At 40.5% G+C, this 26652-nt stretch overlaps 1 protein-coding gene across 1 annotated transcript in view; it reads right to left on the bottom strand.

Annotated features, from left to right (window-relative positions):
- LOC123761680 (putative neural-cadherin 2) overlaps positions 1–26652 on the bottom strand; it is a 139297-nt gene that overhangs the window by 18595 nt on the left and 94050 nt on the right. Inside the window, exons 5-12 of the mRNA XM_069330678.1 lie at positions 17376–17513; positions 11895–13773; positions 5621–5854; positions 4898–5073; positions 3214–3360; positions 2382–2558; positions 1732–2131; positions 1139–1341 (exon numbers count right to left, since the gene is read on the bottom strand). Coding sequence (XP_069186779.1) covers positions 1139–1341; positions 1732–2131; positions 2382–2558; positions 3214–3360; positions 4898–5073; positions 5621–5854; positions 11895–13773; positions 17376–17513 — 3354 coding nt within the window. The remainder of the gene's footprint in view (positions 1–1138; positions 1342–1731; positions 2132–2381; positions 2559–3213; positions 3361–4897; positions 5074–5620; positions 5855–11894; positions 13774–17375; positions 17514–26652) is intronic.

Raw genomic sequence — 26652 nt, 5'->3', positions numbered from 1 at the left:
TTAAGTTTCTGAGAGATTTAGCTGACATTAAGAAATCTTGGCAACACAAACTGACACACACAACTTTTGAAGCACATCCGCATTAAGTGTCACTTACTAAACCAAGAATCCTGAGTTACATTACAACAACACTCACCACACAACACCTTAGAAAGTTACTGTAGAAATGCATAATAAATTATGGTTTGGCACAATTATAATTGATATAATTACTGATATAATTCTTATATATCCGATGGGACTTTTCCATCCCCGGTTGTTCAGGTGACTGGGGACCGGTCCCTTACAGTGCCCCTTCCCGCCAAACACACGACGAAACTACGACGTCGTTACAACGTTCGAACAAGTTTGCAACACCTTTTAATTTAACACGTTGTAACAGCTTTCTGACACGTCACAAAAACTTTATAACAAGATTTAACAACTTTGTAACAAGTTGTAACAATAGGGGACCGTTACGTTACGTGCTTACAGGGTTCCAAATGCTACATGGCCATATTGCCTTTGCACTTTCTACTCATAATTACCTAACATCTCTCTAGGATATCCGGCATCAGTGACGTGACCTGCTATACGCTGACACGTGAAGACAATCTTTCAAATAGTTGATAATATCCCTTACATACTATATTTATTGAACTGGGATTCATGTTTTTTTAATAATATTTACTACAATCAAATATTTTGTTCTAAGAGTCAATCATATATGTTGACAATTATCATAGAAAACGTTGCTCATTTTCTGCAGTGCAGTACTTGTTACAAACAAACCAATTCACATCTTACACAATTAACATACAGATACACATAAACAAGGAAATCACAATAACGTGATGAGGACATGACTGGAGCAGGACGGGGATCGAACCAGCGTCCTGGGTTACAGCATGCAGTCGCTGGCCTCTCCACCTATATGACTTTATGACATTTTACCTTTAACACCATATTGGAGGAACAACATGAACTGTTTAAAGTACGGTGATTTCCCCCCCACTTGATTTCCTGTACATTTCGAGTATAAAGACTGAACATGAAATAGAGCTTGAAGACTTCACAGTCTTAAAGGCTTCATATTGTGTGATCAGTGCTGAATAAAACAACAACAAAATATTATTTAAGCGCAGAATTCAAGACTAACCTGCATCTTCCATAGGTAGACTGTCTTGGCGCCGGGTCTCATGGGATTATCATTGATATCATCAACAATGACGGTGATGGGGTGGGCGGCTGTCAGGCCCTGAGCGTCCGCCACCACCACCTCGGCTGTCAACTGGCGGTGCTCCTCCCTGTCCAAAGGTCCGGCTGTCCAAACCTCCGCCCCGCCGCGCCCACTATCCAGGTCTGTCCTCATAAATAATATTACTGTAAACAAGTTCCTATGCCAGGCAATTACTGCACGAGAGAGATATAACTAATAAATTAATGCTCAGGACGTGAGAGTAACTGATAATTAAACCCAAGTATTTAACTAATTATTTGTAGAGAGACTAAGACCAGTTTTGTTAAATAGATCTTGTACTAAAGATCTGTATGAGCGTATGCCTGTGTTACAAACAACCCGACCACCCAACTAACAGGTCTCATTTTGTACAAGCTCCATGCTTGGGTTGTCAACTGGGGAGCAACACCTGAGCACATCCGCCCCCCTCTGGCGACCAGCGAGCGAATCTCTAGTGTCATACTGGCATTCTGGTGGCTGATGTTGAGGACGTGGGCAGGTCTAGGACTCACCTGCCTGGTAGCTGATGCTGAGAATATTGAGGACGTGGGTGGGGTTGGAGGGCGCCAGGGTGAAGGTGAAGGGCGGACCGTGCCCCAGCGCCCAGACATCATCGTCAGTAGCTGTGAGGATTCCCAGGAGAGAGGCAGGAGCTCCCTCTGTGACGTGGAGGACGGTGGGGGGTAGGAGCCGGGGCGGACAATCGTTGACGTCGGTGAGGGTGATGGTGAGGGTGGCGGTGGAGGAGAGGGATGGGCGGCCATCATCCACGGCTACCACCCGCGCCACGCCCACCTCCCCTCCAGGAGACTCACGGTCCAGGGCGCGCCACAACCTCACTCCCCCCACACCATCAACTGTCACCACCCCCCAACCCCCCACCACACGGTACTCCACCACCTGCTCCTCCATCTGAAACAAATACACAATATATCATTTGCATATTTACTTGTTATTAATCAATATATGATTGTTCCTCAGTCATATTCCATTTCACCTTTAGGATCTGATTACATAATTGTTTGCTTCTAACAACTGATGGTGGAAGAAAATTTGTCATCCCTGTAGTGTATCAACACATGTAACAGAATGCGAGAATATAGGTATGTTATGGTGCACTAGCTTAATTCCAGCATCACCAAACAAAAAACAGATGACTCACCATGTCAGGGTCCGTGGCAGTGAGGGAAGCGAGGAGGGTGCCGGGGGCGGTGTCCTCCCTGACGGTGACGTGGGCGTGCGGGCGGCTGAACTGCGGCGGGTTGTCGTTAACGTCCCGGAGCCTCACCTCCACCCACGCTGTGTCGGTGTGTCGGGCGTCGCTCCACCCGCCTCGACCCTGGGGATATGGAACATTAATAAGTTACACTAGAAGGGAAACGACATCTGTTCTAGAGAACTGTGGAATAAAAACTATGATAGTGTTATGTTTCTGCAGTCCATTATAAAGGTACTCAGTCTTCATTGAGTCATGCTTACCCACAGTTAACATATGGGAATGCCAGGAAATATTTGATGTTAGGATAGATGTATATTTTTGTGTCATGAAGTCGATGTGAGGTTTCATCCGAGGGCACGTGTATCATGTTGGTCAAGGAAGATGACACCTGATAGAGATGTGATGTTGTACCATGCCATGATACAACATCAGCGAACAACAGACAGCGAACTGCTAAAATCGCCCACGAAGCACGATCAGGTCAAGGGGACGCACTGCGAGCCACACGCAGGCACTTCATCTGCAACACCAGGCAGCACACCATCCCCATCCACCAAAGAAGCCACATCCTCCACAGCAAGTGCCACAGGAGACAGAAGACGGGAAGGCCCGTGACCTGCACCATGACGCCCGTGACTCACCCTGTCCGTGACCTGCACCATGACGCCCGTGACTCACCCTGTCTGTGACCTGCACCATGCATCCCGTGACTCACCCTGTCCGTGACCTGCAGCCCGTGACTCACCCTGTCCGTGACCTGCAGCCCGTGACTCACCCTGTCCGTGACCTGCACCATGAAGCGGAAGCCTCGCCGCTGGGCAGCGTCCTCATAGTCCAGGGTCCTCCCAGCATACAAGTGCCCAGAGGTGCCCTCAGTCCTCATGCTGAAGTGTTGCCAGCCCCACCCGCTGGCCTCCACCACCTGCAACACAACAACACTGGTGAGTGAAAGTTTCTTTCACTCTGAAGCACTTGTTCACCTAGAAGTAAAATAGGTACCTTGGAGTGAATAAATCTACAAGGGCCGTGATGAGGGTTCGAACTTCACAGTCCTTGTGGATTTATTCAATTTATATATCACGCCATTGTGATTTCTGTGTGTATATAGGTACCTGGGAGTTCGACAGCTGCTACGGGCTGCTTCCTGGAGGTGGGGGTGGGGGTGTTAGAGAAATATATGTAGTAGACATAAGAGGAAAACAAATAGACTGGTTAGAAAGGCAGGGCCCAAGAGCTAATAGCTCGATTCTGCTGGCACAAATAGTAAATACACACTCACATATATTATCGTGTGTTAGATATATATCATTTAATGATGTTCATTTTTAATTTCAGTTTCATTTCCTATGTTTTTGTGAGTTTCCAGGATAATATGTTCATATTATTTGTTAAGCTGACATTATAAATTTGAAACGCCACAATGACAGAGAAGGTTTTCACATAGTTTTTAGTGCTGTATGTTATGCCAGTGGTTACCTATCTGGGGCACTATCCTGACATGTGTCAGTAATGAATGGTAATTACCACGTAAATGTGACTAAATGATTGGTTAAAAAATACCTCTGACATCATATAACAATGAGCTCATTGGCAGAATAAACACAGTGAAATGATAATATAATAATAATTCACTGTGTCTGGGGACAGGAAGCTCGAGTGTGTTTATACACGTTAGGCTTTTATCGAGGTCCTTAAAAATCCTTAAAAAAATAACTAAAACTGAAGGAGCAGACAAACCACTTCAATAAATGTATTCATCCAGTGAGAGAGAGACACCTAACTGACACTGTAATTATAAGGTGTGAAGGATAGATGAAATTGTTAATGTAATAATCTCCGTTGAAGTCTGATAAATACCTTTTGTGCTCTCTGTAATGCTTTTTGCGCTACCGCTCACAGGATGAATATGGGGTGCACAATAAACTAGCCGCCTCCGGTAGCAACGATAACATCGTGTGTTTTCATTGTGTATATATATATATATATATATATATATATATATATATATATATATATATATATATATATATATATATATATATATATATATATATATATATATATATATATATATATATATATATATATATATATATATATATATATATATATATATATATATATAGGCATCTGATCAAATCGCCAGACGGACATATCACCAAATGTGAAAGACGCCTTAAGGGAACAAGTTAGTTGCTTCATCAGCTCGCGTGTCTCCACATACACTGGCAGTGGGCTGAGCAACAGTAGACATTTATTTGACGGTAATGTCACTTAGCTAAAAACCACCCGCTCTTAAGACGAAAAGTTTAATCTAATTAAGTTATTTCTGACCCGTAACTAAAAATGTGAACTATCAGTTGTAGGTGAAACAGCCCACTGGATGTTGATAAAGTGGAATAATGACGCGATGAACAAGATGAGGATAAAGGCGGAGGGAGATCAATAAGGAGACTGACCCGGTAGAAGAAGTAGTTTGAGGTGTCGTGGTCGGCGGTGGTGACCTGGAGGAGGGTGTGGTTGCTGGGGGGTCCGTCGCCCCAGGTCTCGTCCACCTCCACCTGCCACAGGTCCTGGGTCAGTCGTGGAGAGTTGTCGTTCACGTCGGCCAGCCGCACCACCACCGTCCCCGTACCTGCCCGTCAACACATACACACACAGTCAGTTGACAGTGATGTAGACACAAAAACTGTCATTTTTACATTAACTGGTGCACAAACTCATTTTACATGAAGGTATGCATCAACACTGAAGTTTATGACTATGTAAATGTATTCTCATTCAGTTCACCAGATTGCAGGCGCGCGCGCGCACACACCCACAACAATATAGAAGCAATGTATATGTGTATACGCTATGCAAAATAAAAATCCTTGTTAACTATTACTGGCACCAAAGAACATGTATTATTATTCTCAACTCATTTTGATATTTGATTTACATCCTCTTCATTTTGTAAAAGACTGATAAAGATTTTTTTTACTAAATTCCTATTATGATTAACTCAAATATGACATACATCAGCGACAGCATAATTCTTCACGTGAGTATGATAGAATGTAATTTATCTTCCTCTGCAATCAAACTTTCTATTAAATTATAATATGCTACTTCACATGAATCTTCACTACAAATTCGAATGAGATCAGTCCTCAATTCAGCTCTCTCTCTCCAAGACTCACCCTTGAGGCCGCCACCGTCCACAGCCACCACCTGGATGTGGTACTCTGGTGTAGTCTCACGGTCCAGGCAACAGATGGCGGTGCGGACGAGGCCGGTCTCTGGGTTGATGGCGAAGATGGCCTGGCCTGACCGTTCCTCCATCACGTTCTTCTCAATGGTGTAAGTGAGGAGAGCGTTGGTGCCTTCCTTCTCGTCGTCCGCGTCCCACGCCCACACCACGCCCACCGACAGGTCTGAGGGAAGGGCAGGTGGAGGTTAATGTCACAGTCACTGCTAAAACTAAAAGTTTACTACGAAGGGTTATACACTATTATAAAGAGACATTTAACATTATCAAGGCACTGAGACAATGATTTGTTATTTCTGTATAACGTATATATAAATGCAGTATACGAACATACAGGATCTAGCTTAATTTAATTATCAAAACAAGACACCAAGCCGGGAAGACTATGTAGCACTAACATACAGGAAATTGAGTTGAGGACATTGACAGATGAGAGTACTCCAGCATTTACTGACAACATTCAACCTCACAACAACCAATACACATCACAACCTACTCAGGACACCACAACCAGCACACAACATCACAACTTCCATCATCTGACAGTAGCTGTTTGTAAGGTTCCCAGAACCTCCATAATCACCCCATTAGGTGATGGGAAAGTTCTCAAAGCTTCCATGATCACCTCCATTAGCTATTGCTAAGGTTCCCAGAGCCTTGGCAATTACCCCAGTAGCCGCTAAAAGCATTTTAGCTCTGGGTAAAGGTTATTACCGCCGCCCAGACGGGTAATGTTCGTGTCTTAATCCACATCTAATATGCTCTAGGCCCCGATTCCACATTTTAGGGCCATTTTTGTCATAGTTGTAATCAGATGTACCGACAATGTGGAAAGTGGGGGAGGATAGAAGGGATGGGGAGGATATTTTAATGGGGGGGGGGGCAGAGGAAGAGGGGGGGATAGCGAGGGGAGATGATCAAGGATGAGGGGATAGGGTAAAGAGAGAGAAGAGGGATCTCCAACGTATAGAAGGAGGGTTGATAATGTGGGTTTTCACTTTACTGGAAGATAATGAGGATAACAAATTGTACTGGGAGCTGTTGTGCTATTAATATGAATATATAACACCAGCAGTAGTTCAAGTTCAAGTAAGTTTATTGAGACAAGAAAAAAAAATACATCTCAAAGGGATAGAGTAGCTTAGGCTATTTCTACCCCCCCCCCCTTTCTCCAGCAGTAGTTTTCATCAGCAGGAGCAGTAGGCTATTCAGCAGTATATTAGTATTATCAACAACACGAGTTCAGAAACAGCAGTTGTATCAAGAGCAACACTACAACAAGCCAGCAGTAATTTCCACGATAAATAGTTATAAACATTAGTATTCTAAAGACTGATTTTAAATGTCCCCCATTAAATCAATGTCAGTTTATTGAAAAAAACTACGATAGTTTCACAAGCCTCTTAAAAAGTTATTTGTCATTAAAAAAAAAGTTTATCACATAAATATATGAAATTTCTAAAGTTTTGCAGTGTTGTGTATTAAAAGCATATACAAAACAAAAGTTATTTGAATAATTATTCAGAATAATGTAAATAACTATTAAATAGTTCGTTTCCCTCTCGATTAAAATACAGATAAGATGATAATTTCGTTTACCATAATATTATAGAAAAAGAGAGAAACGAGTTTCCAAATAAATATTTGAACACGAAATTACATCCGAGAAACGTCACCATGTTTTATTGACATTCAGTCCTTTATGAATTATATTTGCATCATTCCCCACACAAGCTGCAGTTGGTTGTTAGAGATTAATCCCGTCTGCTTATGCTCGTCATCACGCTACCGTAGCTATGAACGATATTAGTAACCGACACATACCTTATGCAGACTAGGTTTTAAAGCTAACGTTTCCAACACTGAGGTCAAGCAAAAACAAAAACATGAAAACGAATCCATTGGTTCCATGAGACAAAGTGATATTTACACTAGTTCTACCATTTCCAGTTGTACTATTAAGCAGGAGAAGCCACAGATCTCTGGGTCAGCCAATAACGTCAGCAGACTTCTGCAGACGATCTGATCAGATGTAAACTCTGTCAGCAGAATTACTCGCATACAAAGCGTTACTATAATGAATATGTGAATTTAAAAAAAAAAAAATCGACAGATTATAATACAAATCTTCCTGAAATGTGTATCTTTCATTCAAAGTTATGTACTATCATCAAACTAAGGCAAATATTAACAGTTTTCACATTGCAGGTGGTTATATTCTATGCACATGATTGCAAACTTGTGACTGACGCCTATTGGACGAGTGTGGGGGTGTATGATTAGTAAATATATAATTGGCTCACCACATGTGTAACTTTCTCAGCTTAGAGACTGTTGTGGTCCACTTCTGCATTAAGTGCATAAGTGTATTTATCCATCCAATGCATTAAACTGTGAAACTAGTTTATCAAGATTATAACTAGATGAGATAAATGAATTTTGGGGCTCAGTTCTTGAGCCTATTATGTGCCTCTACAACCTTTTCCACTACCACCCATGGGATGGGTATGAGGTGCATAATAAATGAACAAAAGCAATCAAAGGTGAAAGCAAAGTTGCTATGTAAGCCGAGTGCTTTTTAAATTAAAATGACAGATTTAACAGAGTCATCCCCACGTCCTGGCCCCCAAAGAAAACACAGCTCCCATCATCACAGAAAACGTACACATAAATCGGAATATTTAAAATACTAATGAGGTTTGTATACATTTCCAACGTATTTTACCAATACTACGCAAAAAGCATTTTTCGCCTTAATTAGTGTAATGATTGCAGCACACCATTATGGACTAAAAAAAGCCATGCTATTTTTTCAAGGCATTGATGGCTTTACGCGAGGTTTTGTTTTTTGCAGCCATCAGATTAAATGCAAAAAAAAAGCTATGCAAATTTATGCTTACATTACGTATTTTGTTTTTTGTTTTGAGACGTGGACATGCATTTAGTCCACACACGGTTTTATTAACTTGCTTATGTTAATGCGTTCAATAGAGACAAAATGTTCTTCAGGTACTTTCAACTGCAAGCAGAGTTCAGTCAACTGCCACCAGTGTTCAGTTCAATCAACTGTCAGCAGTGTTCAGTCAACTGTCAGCTGTGTTCAGTCAACTGTCAGCAGTGTTCAGTCAACTGCCACCAGTGTTCAATCAAATTCCAGCAGTGTTCAATCAACTGTCAGCTGTGTTCAGTCAACTGTCAGCAGTGTTCAGTCAACTGCAAGAAGTCTTCAATCCACAAGCAGTAGAGACAATGAACAATATGCGGTATTTAATCAATCACATCTAGTGTTCAATTAATTTCAGTGTTCAGTCAACCAAAAGCAGTGTTCAACCAATTAAACGAAGTGTTCGATCAACCAAAACCAGTGTTTACTATACCACAAGCAGAGTTCCAGTAATTACTAATTAGCGCCTCGCTCCACCCACCAATGATCAACGCTAACAAGTAATCTGATGCAGCCCCTAATTACCCACAACCCCTAATTACCCACAAATATGTGTATAAAGAACAACCAATGATCTGAGGCACTACTGTTACCGTAACTATTAATTAGGACTTAATTACCCTAAAGGCTGGAACCCTTAATCAGCAATAATTATGCAAATGAACCTACAATATGGAATAATAACCGATCACAACCAATTATCAACAACAACCAATGGTCAATGAAAATCACTGGTCCATTACAACTATCAAACACAATAATGCAGCCGTCATAATAACCCACTTATCAATTGCAATAACAAAGCCACTACAACCATTCATCCACCACACAACCAGACCACAACTATCGATCCATCACATAACCATGTCCCTACAAATATCAACCAAAAATCACCGATCATCCACATTAATCCACCACCACAACCACTAATCATCCACCACCACAATCATTAATCATCCACAATAAGCCACCACCACAACCACTAATCATCCTCAGTAAGCCACCACCACAACCACTGGTCATCCACAATAAGCCACCACCACAACCACTAATCATCCTCAGTAAGCCACCACCACAACCACTGGTCAGCCACAATAACCCACCACCACAACCACTAATCATCCTCAGTAAGCCACCACCACAACCACTGGTCAACCACAATAACCCACCACCACAACCACTAATCATCCTCAGTAAGCCACCACCACAACCACTGGTCAACCACAATAACCCACCACAACCATGTGGTGTGTACTACAATAAATCCAAACTGCCTATTTTTTTTCCAACAAGTTTAAGCCAAGTAGTACTCATGGCAATCCCAGCACGGGCACGCGAATGTGTGTGCTTTGGCCGAACCTCACCGTGCGAACTAACACAGCCCATATCAATGTTCATTAATCAAAAAAAGTACAATTGCAAAACTTTTATTTCCATTAAAGTAACGAAATTTGAGTACTCACCTAGTTGTACTCACCTAGCTGTTCTTGCGGGGGTTGAGCTCTGGCTCCTTAGTCCCGCCTCTCAACCGTCAATCAACTGTGTTGTACAGGTTCCTGAGCCTACTGGGCTCTATCATATCTACATTTGAAACTGTGTATGGAGTCAGCCTCCACCAGATTACTTTCTAAAGCATTCCATTTATCAACTACTCTAAAACTACAAAAATTATTTATAATGTCTCTATGACTTATTTGGGCACTTAGTTTCCACCTACTGCGTGTGCCCCTAGTGTTAAATAATCTGTCTTTATCTACCCAATTCCTTTGAGAATCTTGTATGTGGTGATCATGTCCCCCCCCTAACTCTTCTGTCTTCCAGTGATGTGAGGTTTAATTCCCGTAGTCTCTCCTCGTTGCTGTGTGTGTGTGTGTGTCAGGCGTACCTAAATTGATGTATTAAGTGTGATGGAAGGTTGACCCCCAGCTGATAACCTATGAATGCTGACTGCTTCACGACAACCATAACCACACTCAACTATATATATATATATATATATATATATATATATATATATATATATATATATATATATATATATATATATATATATGTATATATATATATATATATATATATATATATATTTATATATATGTATATATATATATATATATATATATATATATATATATATATATATATATATATATATATATATATATATATATATATATATATATACCATCAGGAAAAATTTTGCTGGGTGTTGGGATGGCAGAAATGTAGTGACACAGTATTTACCCTTTTATCAATTAAATACAAAGCAATGCTTTCATTTATTCCTTGTTTTTAGTCATTCAACGTCATTTTTTTTTAACAGAGCTAGGACTCATCACCAACTTTCCAGCAACATGTTTTCAACGTTGGTTGAAATCAAGGCCGATGTCACTGGCTATAACTGAAGGTGGCTATAGCATGTTGAATGTCTTTTACTAGTATCTAGTCACTAAAGCGGAGCAGTAGTTGCTGAACTAATGTCACATTAATGATAGTTTTGATTTATACGAATGCTAGTATTAACTATATACTGTAATATCAACAGGAGTCATTTAAAATGTGCAGTAATGGTAGTAAATAGTTGTAATAGTAATATGTCTATGATTTTCTTGGTAGTTACTGGTAATCATTAATACAAAAATTACTACACTAGTAATCTCTACAATACATTTATATATATATATATATATATATATATATATATATATATATATATATATATATATATATATATATATAAACCTAGAAGGGGTACCACCTCTGGTGCAAGTGTAGGGACCCATAGCTTCGGAGAAGAATATTTATATATATATATATATATATATATATATATATATATATATATATATATATATATATATATATATATAAATGTATTGTAGATAGTATAAATGAATATATACATATATATATATAATATATATATATATATATGTATATATATATATATATATATATATATATATATATATATATATATATATATATATATATGTATATATTCATGTGTAGCACCTATGAACTACACATGAACGTACACACCAGGGCTGAAGTACTCACCGATGGAGCCGTTCTCCTGCACCTGTGAAGCACAACATGAACGTACACACCAGGGCTGAAGTACTCACCGATGGAGCCGTTCTCCTGCACCTGTGAACCACACATGAACGTACACACCAGGGATAAAGTACTCACCGATGGGGCCGTTCTCCTGCACCTGTGAACCACACATGAAGGTACACACCAGGGCTGAAGTACTCACCAATGGGGCCGTTCTCCTGCACCTCGCCGTAGATGGTGGCGTTGGGGAAGACGGGAGCGTTGTCGTTGATGTCCTTCACCACCACCGTCACCACCGTCTCCGCCACGTGCACCTGCTCCCGCCTCATATCCTGCAGGTACCATGGCTCCGCCTCCTCCTCCTCCGGGGCCTCCTCCGGACTCATAGAGAAGCTACCATAGTCCTCACACCCTCCACCGTTCCTTCCCAACCTCTTCACGTAGACTCGCTCCTCTGGCATCTGGCGACGTATTTCGCGTTTATTGACGAGTAGAGTCGATTTGCCTGCGGCTGAACCTTTTCCCTCTGATTTTGCATCACCCAAGTCCCCTTCTAAGTCACCTTTAGTTCTTGAGGGAGTCGTGGCTACGGCGCTTGGTGCAGATAGATGATTATCGCGATGGTGTTCCACAGGTTCTCCCAGATCTTCAACTCGACCTGAATCTCTGCGGGGCGACGACCTGTTGTGACGACTCCTGGGCACTTCACGGAGCCTCACAACATGGGGCTTTGGTGTAAAAGCAAGTGTTTCACTGAAGTTTTGCTCACCTTTGTATGTGAAACCGCTGTTCAGTCTCAACTTATGGCTTCTCGCAACGTTAATTTTGCCCCCTGCATTATATGGCGATGCTAAGTTTAATATACCTCTGGCAGACAACCGTTTGCATTTAACAGCAATTTGATCATACTTTCTATGTGCGAAATATTTGTTTCTCACAGGACTTGCTATATCATACTTGTTGGCCGTGCTGAGGGTTCCTCGAGGGTACTGATCGCTACAGCCACTGGTTGACCCCGAGACCCTACGGGCGACCTGTGCTCCAAGACCTTGCTGACCTGCTTTACGACCTCTGACTTGATACCCACGACCTGGTGAGGGTTTCCGCCTCCTGTCGCCGGCACTGCTGCTCTGCCTACCTCCTCCCATCTTACGTTTTTTATCACCTAAAATTTCCTTAGTATTTTGGAGATTCTTGTCTCGTAACTTTCTCTTCCTTTCTGACGCTCTTCTTCTCTTCGGGATGAATTTTCCTCTTTTTCTTAAGTGTTTTGAGGCGCCTTTATTTTCTCCTTCTCGCTTGCTACCTTTTCTTACGGTTATCTCCTCTTTTTCCTCTGTTTGGTAAGTGTGCCTGCCAATAGTTTCTGAAATGTGTTCATGTTGCTCCTCGTCTCTTAATTGTTGTACATTTTCTCCAAGTCTTCCACCGATCTCCACATCTTCCTTATTTGTCACTTGAATGGTTCTCTCTTCTACCAAGGGATCTTGAAGAAGGAAATATGGATCCTCTGGTGCAATGGCAGAGTTCTGAGGCAAGAAATAGAGATCTTTTCCTGCGTCGGAATCCCGGTACAGAAAACGGCTACCTTTTTCTGCGTTGGGGTCCCGAGATTGGAAATAATTACTCTGCACCGGTCCATTGGAGAACTGAGGTATGGTCGACCCACTCTCTGGTAATACTTCGGTGTAGTTCGGTATAAAAAACTGGCCTCCGGGGGGAACTTTTCTGCTGTGTGACATAAAATTGGGTGGTACCTTATGTGATGTGACAGACTGGATCCCTAGTGTCACCTCAGGGTTGTATGACATACCAATCTGGCCCCGTGATGGCATTTCATGGTTGCGTGTGGTGAGAGCGTGGGCCTGTGGTGGCACTCCCAGGTTGCGTGTGGTGAGAGCGTGGGCCTGTGGTGGCACTTGGGGTTGGTGGGAGTGGAGGTGTTGAGGGTGTGAGAGCGTGGGGGGGCGCCTGGAGGCCCGGGAGGCAGCGGCCAGCGAGGGCGACACCCGCTGTCCGTCCCGCACCTGTACCTTCACCTGCCACCTCTCTCTCCCCAGCGGCGGGTCCCGGTCCAGCGCCTGCAACCATACAACACCACATTGTACTCTCACGTGTACTACACCACACTATAGCCGCCTACTGTGTACTCTCTCTCCCCAGCTGCGGGTCCCGGTCCAGCGCCTGCAACCATACAACACCACATTGTACTCTCACGTGTACTACATCACACTATAGCAACCTGTGTACTACATCACACTATAGCCGCCTTCTGTGTACTCTCTCTCCCCAGCGGCGGGTCCCGGTCCAGCGCCTGCAACCATACAACACCACATTGTACTCTCACGTGTACTACATCACACTATACCAGCCTACTGTGTACTACATCACATTATAGCAGCCTACTGTGTACTACACACACTATAGCAGCTTACTGTGTACTACATCACACTATACCAGCATACTGTGTACTACATCACATTATAGCAGCCTACTGTGTACTACACACACTATAGCAGCCTGTGTACTACATCACACTATACCAGTCTACTGTGTACTACACACTATAGCAGCCTGTGTACTACACACACTATAGCAGCCTATGTGTACTACACACTCCCACAACACAACGCAGGTTGCAACACACACACATACACACATATTGATGAACATACGCATATGCATATGTTTAGGAAACATATTAAATTATATATGTACATTATTATGTACATTATATGCTGTGAAGCAATTGTGGAATAATTATAATTATGAAGGAGTCTATATGATAAGTTATGCCGTGGGGCAAGCATTACAGAGAGAACATTTATAATATGTACTGCATTATGAATATGTTATGTATTACGCTATGCAAAGTTAATGGGAAGAGGAAAAGCGATTGTCTTTAAACTAAAAGGATTATGTGAGGCTATGTGAGGCATATGAGCCCGAATGAAAACAGTATGCTAGATGTAAATGTTTACTAACAGGAGCACGAAATAACACAGTGATCCCTGATCATGCTCTTATATTTACGTGTATGAATATTATGTAAAACACTGCACACCAACTGCAGTTTGCCCAGACGAGGTAATATAATATGGGCTATGCTTCCATCTAAAAAATGGGATTTATATATATATATATATATATATATATATATATATATATATATATATATATATATATATATATATATATATATAACCATCTTTGTAACCCATATGTAACTCCTTTTTTGTAACAAAGCTCAAATAAAGTAAATATATATGTGTACATACAAAAGAATGGGGGTGGTAGGAGAAGATAATATTAGTGTCCTCTGAATACCTTTTATTTTCTTCTCCGAGGCTATGGGTCCCCACATTGGCACCAGAGGTGGTACCCTCACAAACTCTCTCTCTCTCTCTCTCTCTCTCTCTCTCTCTCTCTCTATATATATATATATATATATATATATATATATATATATATATATATATATATATATATATATATATATATTAATATAGGGAAGGGAGTACCACCTCTGGCTGGAAGAAGGGGGACCCATAGCCTCGGAGGAAACCACACATAACGCATTGGAGGGAATGTAGGTCCCCCTCCAATACAGTTTCTGTGTGCTTTTCTCCTACCACCCCCTTCCCTTTTTTTTATTTTTTTTCCTTTATTGTGTATTTAAAGGTTACAAAACATACAAGACAAATGCCTAAAGGTTATGGATCTCTTGAAGCTCCTCTCTTGAAGCATATATATATATATATATATATATATATATATATATATATATATATATATATATATATATATATATATATATATATATATATATATATATGCAACTGCCGATCACGACACGCTGACCATTGATATGCGGACAACCCACAGTGAAATGGAAAAGGGAGTTGAACATTTCGGTTGGTCAGCGCCTTTGGTAGCAACAGCCTGGCTAAGAGGAGCAGAGGGAGGGTGGAGGCCAACGTCTGCGACCTGACCACCCTTCCCCAGGGAGAGATGTCGCCAGCAGCAGGTATAGAGTAGCTTACAACAGTCCAGGAATAACAAGCGGTCAGAGAACAAGTATGAAAGAATAAACAAAAAGCCTCATTGAACAAATACATAATATTTGTATTATAATATTGCACTGAGACATTGTAACACTCCCTATCAATGTTTTTTTCTTACACTGTTGTGCAATATTGTAACTTGAGATATATAACTAAAGAATTCAACCTAGTGAAGGATTCGAACCTGAGATAGCCTGGTGCTCTAAACACGCTATAGCGTATCCAATATTTTATCCACTTGACTATTGCAGACTTTACAAAAGCCGTTGATAGCCAAGGCCATTTGACCAACGACCCGAAAGCACTCGCAATGGGAAGAGAAGTTCTTTATTTACATTATAACTTGCGCGTTTATGCAAGTGTGTCGTATATTGAGGCTTCCGTTCTCCTCAGTATGTGACTGATTTGATGAAAACGATCGGTGTTCTCTTGTTCTGAATTGAATCATTGCTCAATGGTAATGTTTTTTAAACTCTTGAATCTTAATGCACCACAGTTTTGACAAGAATTTCAAAGGCAGGCCGTATAATCTTTTCAGAAACTTTGGAAGCAATTCCACTTGTAATGATTTGTGCAATTACATAACAGGCAATCATTCTATTTGTATTTGTTTCCGTACTTTTGTAAATAAAGCAGAAACAGTTTCTCCTTGTTCAAAATGCGTTTTTAATATATATTTTTTTAAATGGACAAACCCATTAATGATTATCATAATGTTTTAATTTTAAATGCTTTATAAATCTTGATAGTTTCAGTTTTATATAAAAATGAGCTGTTACATATAGAACACAAAAGCTGTTTTGAATCAAATTGACTTTCAACAAAGCCTCCAGATACTGTCTATACTTCTTTTAAGCAGTCATTATTAATGACAAGAACGATATGAAATTATAACAATTAATATTTTCTTCCCCTTTAAAGAAGTTCAATCAATTATTATCACAACATCAACAGCATTAAACGTCAGAATATTAGCAAGAGAACTCAGGAACACCCGACCGGCCGCCGCAATCACTGTTCCCAGACTGCATGGCAGTCTGGCAATTGTGTGTACGTCGCTTGGCGTCAGGCGGGCGGGACTGATGTGACATCAGTCCCGCCCGTCTGACTCCAAGCGACGTACACACAATGCACACTCATTTTAAACATGAGTCTACTCATGTTTAAAACATGTTTATGTCAAATTGAAGCAAGGACACAAATTTTGAATAAATAAGTAGGTTAAAATGCAAATCTGTATATTTTAATTTACGAAAAATGTTTGTAGAAAGAAATTAAAATTGTGTTTTAGAAAAATCCATTTATATATAGTATATGACAAGAATATATCGCCACCGTTGATAATAAATAGTCTAGGTGGTAATAGAGTGTACATAGTGGTTAGGGACCTCTTAGTAGTTTGTGAGCGTTTGAAAAGAGCCGGTCAACACTATCGCTGCAGGAGGTGACCGGTGAGGGAGGGTCAACACAAGGGAGGGTCAACACTCACCCTCAGCTGCAAGAGGTGACCGGTGAGGGGGATCAACACTCACCCTCAGCTGCAGGAGGTGACCGGTGAGGGAGGGTCAACACTCACCCTCAGCTGCAGGAGGTGACCGGTGAGGGGGGTCAACACTCACCCTCAGCTGCAGGAGGTGACCGGTGAGGGGGTTGATAGTGAAGAAGGCGCGGGTGGGGGAGTGACCGTCAACTCCGTCACCTCCAACACTGTACACCAGCCCGGCAGAGTCCACCTTGTCGGGGTCCACAGCTTCTACCTGCAACACCAGTATTATGTTAGTGCCATGGTCCACCTGCCTGTTGGTGCTGGCATCCCGTGCCCTGGTCCACCTGCCTGTTGGTGCTGGCATCCCGTGCCCTGGTCCACCTGCCTGTTGGTGCTGGCATCCCGTGCCCTGGTCCACCTGCCTGTTGGTGCTGGCATCCCGTGCCCTGGTCCACCTGCCTGTTGGTGCTGGCATCCCGTGCCCTGGTCCACCTGCCTGTTGGTGCTGGCATCCCGTGCCCTGGTCCACCTGCCTGTTGGTGCTGGCATCCCGTGCCCTGGTCCACCTGCCTGTTGGTGCTGGCATCCCGTGCCCTGGTCCACCTGCCTGTTGGTTCTGGCATCCCGTGCCCTGGTCCACAACTTTTTTCATGATTAGCAACACTTACAAATAAGAGTAACAGAGCTACGAGAGCATTATCAACATATTTTATAGCAGAGACTGGCAAGTTTGTTAGTGATCGGCAGCTGAGGATCACCTGAAGACAAATTGACTACAGCTCAAAACAATATAGAAACGGGAAACCGTATTTTAAAATATTAAAACCGTACAATAAAATAGAGATTATAATAAAAATGGCATAGTTTTAGGGCAATCTATTATGAAGCATCATGTGACCATCGTTTAATCTATCACAAAAGCATCGTACATAATAATTCATGCTTACTGCTCCAATAATACCTAATTGTGTAAACAACATGCAGTATATTAACTGGCTTGATTATCAACACCAGGCACTACATTGTAAACACAATAAACAAAACTGTTTGATCCTCAATATAATTACAAAACTAACAAGCATGAAACTGTTCCGAGCCGTTTAGAGTCTACTAATTACTGCCAGTATTAATTTGTTGCGTGTGTCATTCAGGCGGCGCTGAATTATGAATCAATCGTTTCCTCTCTCAGCAAGTCCCAACCACTTGGACTGGCCGGAAGAGCGACGTCCCATAGCTAGCTCCATTGAAAGTCGACGTTCGGTCTCCGCTATCTCAAGTAATTGGTCATCGTTGTTTAACTCGGGCCTCTCCACCCTAAACTCTTATCCAAGCCTCATATCCCTTCATAATGATATCCCTTCATAACGAGCAATAAACAGATTATTTAGTCCGTAAAACCGTTTTCCTTACGAAATTGTTTTGCATTAATCCACCCGAACAAAGTATAACGTTATCCAACTTAATCTAGCATAAGCTATCCCAGCCGAGCTTAAAACGATTCGAAGTTTTAACATAAAAAACGAGCTAAGCTGCGCAGGATATTCATACGGACGATTGCCTAGTAACTCTCACCCCCTCTCCCATCCTTCTCATTGAATACTTATACTCATATTCCTTACCCACTGCTGCACTTCAATTTGAGTTTGTTTAAATATATATGCATACATATATATAAATATATAAATATATATATATATATATATATATATATATATATATATATATATATATATATATATATATATATATATATATATATATATATATTATTATTAAATATGACCGAAAAAGTAAGATTAATAATAATTCTAACACGAATTTTCTCAATCTTTCGTACGTTTCTTTTCACTGTTGGTGGTAATTCAAAAATCAATTCTCCAAAATTCATTTTTATTTTTGGAGAATTGATTTTTGAATTACCACCAACAGTGAAAAGAAACGTACGAAAGATCGAGAAAATTCGTGTTAGAATTATTAATCTTACTTTTTCGGTCATATTTAATAATATATGTCTACAGGAAAGACTGCTACCAAAATATACTAGTATATATATATATATATATATTTATATATATATATATATACATATATATATATATATATATATATATATATATATATATATATATATATATATATATATATATATATATATATATATATAAACAGTAATTGTCTCCAAAATGGTCATTAGAATCTTCATGGTTTCCTGTATCACAGTTCTAACAAAAAATTAATACGAATAAATTCTCATTCCAGATAACCTTTAAAACTACGCATCTCGAACACGATATTGACTATGTAAACAACATATTGTAGATGTTTACTCTTTTTTTATCATGATACTGATTTCAAAATGACATTTTTGCTCGATAAGTTCTAATACTGAAGTAATTAAGGCATCAGTCTTCAACACCCAGCGTTATACGACTCCTGGGACGCACGGGCAAGTTGATTCAGTTTTTCCAACCTTTTTCTGATCGGATATTTGAATGGAGAGACGGAGTCCGGCGCCAGGGGGGGTGGGGTGGATCTTGGTGGCGCTCACAGTGTTTCCTGGGCGTCTGTCTGTCTGTCTGTCTGGCTTCTGCTTCCTCGAACATCACTGGAAGTTAAGGCGCTCAAGCTCGACCGAGCTTGAGCTTTTGTTTTTGTTGTTTAAGTTCATATCACCTAGTGGTCACTGGGTAACGAATGATAAGTCTTCCAGGTGGTCCTCTGAGGAAGGTCGTGAAGGTAGGGTGTGTGTGTGTCTCCGGCGCTCACCTCTTCAAGTGTAGCCAGAGGTCACCTTGTCTTTGCTCAATAGCTTGGTTATCTGCCCCACAACTACTAGGACTAGCCTCTCATATCCACCACTAGCCTCGCACATTCACAAATAAGGTAGCACGCCCACAACTAGCCTAGCTCGATCCAAAAGCAGCCCCGCATTCCGCTCTTACCACATATACCACAACTCGAGCTTCTCCTAATTTAGACAGATGAATTCTGGGGTAATTACTTTCGCAGATCATGAAGACATACCTAAGTACTCTCCGCTGGGAACTGATAAAGATCACAACAATGATGGTGATTACTGAGTGATGATGACAACCGCGGTGGCTCGTAATATTTACGGCTACTTATATTATTGTTCTCGAAACCTCACTAGTCTTGTTAGAGAGAGTTGATCAGGTTAGGCTGTCTTTACAAGCATCCAATCTATTACATCTAGCCCACTACTATATAAAGCACTGTGTCTTGATAGAGCGGCCAGATGCTTTAGAACTGTTTCACTGGGTTACACACACCGGCTTTTGGTAATATGTTTATTGTTTGTGATGTGTGTATATGTATGTATTAACACGATGTACTGAACGGAGTGAGAATAGCTTGAGCTACCTCATCCCTTTGTGTGTATTTTACCTCAATAAACTTATTTCAATTTCAATTTCAATTCACACCGGTTCGCTGCGCATGCGCCTTGGAGACGAATACTCTCGTGATGCACAACAATATCCCGGTATTAAAATTGGCTTTAAAGTTGGGCGACATAAAATGCACTGCAAGTTTTACCGGGAATGTCGCGCAGACATATCACGCTTGATTTCTTGGGCGGTCCTTAATGAGCAGGCTCTTCACACCGTTGTAAGAACATGGCAGCTCTCACATTAGTAGGCTCTGTTTTTTGGGCAGGAGCAAGGTCATTAAACCCCCTTTGTTAGATACTAGTCTAAAACCTGTACAGTCTGGACCGTTATGGCGTCAGAGTGACGTCACACATCGTGCATTATATGTATAAAACATTTTATTTTGATTATTTCCGTTAGGTTAGGCTCGGTCTGATCAGGTCTTAGACCATACCGGATACTACTTGTGGACAAGCAATGCTAGGCATTGAATCCATCATTTTCATTTAGTAGATTAATATTATAATAAAACTTATTCCTGATAACAACATGACACCAGAGTCAAAATGTTGTAGGATACTGAAGCCTCAGGACAATATTTTAGACATTTTACAATTCTTCATTAAATAATTCCAGATTAGCAGCTAGTATGCTCGTTTATACAATGAAATACACACATCTTTTAGCTTTAAAATCAGGCTTAGAATAAAACGGACATAACGAAATTGTTTACAAATTTTCTCCATATAATACTAGTCTTAATTTCATCTTGTGCTCAAATTCTGATTCAGAGGAAAATTATTAGTTTCAAATATATAACAAATTAATTCATTTGACAGTTATATTTTGTAGCATAGCTAAACATTTACAAAAAAAAAAAAATCCAGAAGAACAAGGCATAAATACAGTACAACTCATACGTGCCTACACACACAAACACACAGGCGCGCGCGCACGCACACGCACACGCGCATACACAGGCACACCATTCACCACAAATTAAAAATAAACTTGATATGTCCCATATAAAATAATCTCTTATCAACGAACTGCTGTTATTGGCCTGGGTGCCAATATTCATTTATCTCTCTTTTATATATATACATATATATATATATATATATATATATATATATATATATATATATATATATACATATATATATATATATATATATATATATATATATATATATATATATATATATATATATATATATACATATATATATATACATATATGCGAACAAGCCTGAATGGTCCCCAGGACAATATGCAACTGAAAACTCACACCCCAGAAGTGACTCGAACCCATACTCCCAGGAGCAAACGCAACTGGTATGTACAAGACGCCTTAATCCACTTGACCATCACGACCGGACAAAATGAGGTGATAGCCGAGGCTATTTGAACCACCCCACCGCGGGTGTCTTGTACATACCAGTTGCGTTTGCTCCTGGGAGTATGGGTTCGAGTCACTTCTGGGGTGTGAGTTTTCAGTTATATACATATATATATATATATATATATATATATATATATATATATATATATATATATATATATATATATATATATATATATATATATATATATATATATATATATATATATATGTATATATATATATATATTTGGGTTCCGTCTCGCCATCTGAGGAGTTGGAGGAACTCGACAACCTATGATAATCAACTTTGTACCTTATATGTAACTTCTTTTTACAATCATCACACTAAATTCTTCACGTTCAGCATAACAAATCTATGTGGGTGGGGAAGAGGACAGGTTGACTAGTTTAGCAGTTACCAGGGAGGATGTTATTCAACAAATAGTGAAAATCAAGCCAAACAAATCCCCAGGGCCAGACGAAGTGTTTGTCAGGGTGTTTAAGGAATGCAAAGAAGAGCTTTGCGAGCCACTGTCTACCATATTTAATAAATCATTAGGGTAGGGCAGAGTGCCTGAGTCATGGAAGGTTGCTATTGTGGTACCAATTTTCAGGAAGGGAGATAGATCACTTGCGTCAAACTATCGGCCAATTAGCTTAGAAACTGCAAATATTATTTGTATTCATCTTAAAAAACATAAATTAATAAATGATTCACAACATGGTTTTACATATGGCCGTTCATGTTATACAAATTTGCTATCATTTTATTCCAGCATAGTTGAGGCAGTTGATAGTGGTAAGGTTTATGATGTTGTGTACCTTAACTTCAGCAAAGTTTCTGATACAGTGCCACATGAAATACTGATTAAAAAAATAGAGGCTCACGGTATTGGGGGTTCTATATTAAGTTGCATGGCTATACCAAAGGAAACAAAGTTAGTATAAATGGGGTTAAGTCAAGACTGGGAAAATGTTGTAAGTAGAGTGCTTGAAGGCTCTGTCTTGGGACCTCTGTTATTCATAATATATATAAATGATTTAGATTTAGGTTTAAGCAGCAATATTTGCCAATTTGCCGATGATACAAAAATCGGGAGGGATAACAAACACGGAAAAAAACCTCACTATTACTTCAAGGCGATCTAAATAGGGGTTTGAAATGGTCAAAAGATTGGCAGATGCAGTTTAATGGTGACAAATGTAAGGTTTTGAGGCTAGGTAATGATGATAGAGTTACACGATACGAGCTAGATGGTGTTGAGATTGCGAAGTCAGACTGCGAAAGGGATCTGGGAGTTATGATTAGTAAGAATTTAAAACCAAAAAATCAGTGCATAAATGTTCGTAATAAGGCAAATAGGACACTGGGATTTATTTATCGAAGCGTTAGTAATAAGACACCTGGTGTTGTTCTTCAACTATATCTTGCTCCATACTATAACATGGATATAAATTCCCTAGAACGCGTCCAGCGTAGGATGACGAAGTTAATCCCGCAAATTCTAAGCCTGTCATATGAAGAAAGATTGACAAAACTTAAATTACATTATCTGGAAAGGCGAAGAATTAGGGGTGACATGATAAGAGGCGTTCAAGTGGATGAAAGACATTACAAAGGGGATATTAATAGGGTGTCAAAGGTATCAACACAAGACAGAACACGAAACAATGGGTATAAATTGGATAAGTTTAGATTTAGGAAATATCTGGGTAAATACTGTTTCGATAACAGGGTTGTTGATTTGTGGAACCAGCTACCGCGTAACATAATAGAAGTAGGTTGCCTTGATTGTTTCGAGTGTAGGTTAGACATGTATGAATGAGATTGAGTGGATATAAATAGGAGCTGCTTGTATGGGCCAATAGGCCTTTTGAAGTTACCTTCATTCTTATGTTTTTATGTTCTTATGTTCACACTTTACTGCGAAAATCGAAAAGGGGGTCTATAAATTATATTTAAATCATTTAACTTAGGTCCGTCCCATACCTTAGACAATTCCCATGCAAAGTTGAGTGAGGCGAGCCCCAAGCATCTGTCTTCCAAAATTGAACAGACAAGCAGATGGTCTCTTATGTTAATGGATACTATGTGGGGTACCTGGCTGTGCATGGGTCTCTCTCTCTCACTTCTCTTTCCCTATCTCTCTTGCTTTCCCTCTCCCATCAGGTTCGCCTCCACCTTTCCTTCCCTCTTCCCCAACATTCTCCCTCTCTTTCCCCCTTTCTCCCCCTCCCACTTCTCTATCAGAAAATGTAATATTATGAAGCACTGATAAAATTGCATGTGTACAAGCTTGTGTACAAAAATTGATGTTCACATTCCATCCAGCCACTATAGGTGCTATCAATTTTGGAGGATGGTGTTGCTCAATCAATGGAGCCCAATATTCATCATACTTTTTTCCGGCTCGTTTGTGAAAGTAACCCGAACTGGATAGACAATCTCGCAGCTGAAGCTAGAATGTGTGTAGGAAAACTAAGGAGTACAATATTTCAGCCGTCAGAGGGAGCTGGAACATCCGGAGGGGGAGAGGGGGGGGAGGGGGTAGGAGGCGCACCTTTAGTAATTTCCTGCAACACAGAGCGGTTTGAAACCCATTTTGTTCAGTGAAGAGAGAGAAGGGAAAGAGGTGGACGGAGACAAGGGGTGGACTTGGAGAGAGGGAAAGGGAAACAGAGACGGAGAGGAGAGGGCAATGAAACACTGATTATTAAACTGGCGATTTAACAACGACGTCAGTTGCAAAGCACAAACACAAAACTCAGTTCAAAACCGGATGGGACAAGTCCCTGTGGCCAAACGTGACCACCGAGCTTAACCCTGATTTACGTTCAATCTTTTGATCAGAAGAGGAGCGACACAGTGTCCACCTGGGGCGTCAAAACACCAAATTACCGTAGTTATGAATGCTAAGGCGGTGTGTGGAGCAGAGAATAGAGGAGACAAGTGGAAGGGAGAGGTAGGGAAGAGACGTAGATGAGAGTCGTAGAGAAGTTCGGTGATAAAGAAAACAGTTATTACAAGTTAATCTGGCGCCTTAGTTAAGAAGATTACCGATGTTATGTCGAGTGGAGAGATAAGGGAGTGATGGAGAGATAGGAGGGAGAGGAAAGATGAGAGAGATGGAGGGAAGAGGAGAGGAAGAGGGGGGGAGCAAGAATGGGTGGTTAGGGAAGAATGGTGATAGAAAAACTGGAGATTGTGGGAAGAAAATAAAATCAGGATTTTACACACAATATAAAAACTCCAACTGTGAAAAATATGACAGCCATTGGGTATATGTCACAGAGCCCGTGTGTCTAGTCATCATCAACATTTCTTCAGCTATATATTCATGCCATTTCTTACTTCCAGATTTAACCCAAACTGTTTAAAAATAACAGCAGGAAAGAGTGATTGAATGAGTGTCTGTCTCTGTGGTTTTTACCATTTCCATGAAAAATGATAAAATGAAAACACATGTTGACTTAGCCTGATCAATCACTGTTTGCCAATCTAAATTTACATTCACCCTATATAGCTCGCAGATAAATGGCCGGCTGAATATTGTGCTTTTTAGTTGAGCAATTTAAATAATATCAAATACGTTTTGTTCAACGTGAATTAGGACTTGTTCCCGAAGTAACGGACTATATTTTTTTTATCCGTCTCAAACTACGCCATTTTAGATTACTGGGTGATTCATATTAAGAGGCTGAAAGCGCAGGTTTCACATTGTTAATAGACGAGTTTATGGCAGAGATGGGTTGTGAATGCCGCTTCGTTCGACTGTGGCCCACGGCACTGTCAAATTGTATCTATGGCACTGTCAAGTTGTATCTATGGCACTGTCAAGTTGTATCTATGGCACTGTCACGTTGTATCCATGGCACAGTCATGTACCTATGGCCCTGTCATGCTGTATCCCCGCGGCTGGCACGCCGCGGCCCACGGCACCGTATCAGTGTCAGTAGTGCGCCTCAGAATGTCCTAAATAATGTATACAATAACAAACTCCATATCTTTCCGCCTGCCATTGATAATACATATCTTTATTTACTACATCGCCATCTGTCGTATCTGAGATAAATAACTAAATTGGTTGCAAATCTGGTAGTTCAAAAGCGTTTCCCTTGTTTGGATTAAGAGTGCAACTTTAAGCCTTTTCCACAATAGCTGGATCATTCTGACTGGCATACATAACAAACATTGGTGCCAGGGGCTTGGCCTGATCGAAGACCGGGCCGCGGGGACGCTAAGCCCCGAAATCATCGCAAGGTAGTCATCTATGACTTCTCAACAAACCATCATGGCTATAAATGGCTTCAATAACCACAAACTGATCAATAAATGGAACATTAATAGACTCCAGGCTTGGAGATAGCCTAATGAACTCCAATAATTGAGGATTTTTTTTTGTAGGTTGTGTGTATATTGTATCTTAATACATGCTCATACTATGGCACGATAGGCCTCTAGATTCAGAAACTTTATTCGTAACAACTTGTGATCAAATTCGTGCCTCATCAATATTACAACTCGTCCAAAATTGGTTCTGGTTGAATAAATCTGTTTGGAACAATAGGACAAATGTGATGAATTGCGAACGGTTTGATATTTTGATGAATAATATTTTTCACGGTCGATGCAC

The sequence above is a fragment of the Procambarus clarkii genome, chromosome 24, assembly GCF_040958095.1.
Source record: "Procambarus clarkii isolate CNS0578487 chromosome 24, FALCON_Pclarkii_2.0, whole genome shotgun sequence".
NCBI lineage: Eukaryota > Metazoa > Arthropoda > Malacostraca > Decapoda > Cambaridae > Procambarus > Procambarus clarkii.
Note: the sequence above shows the minus strand (reverse complement) of the source record. Positions and strands in the feature narration are given on the sequence as shown.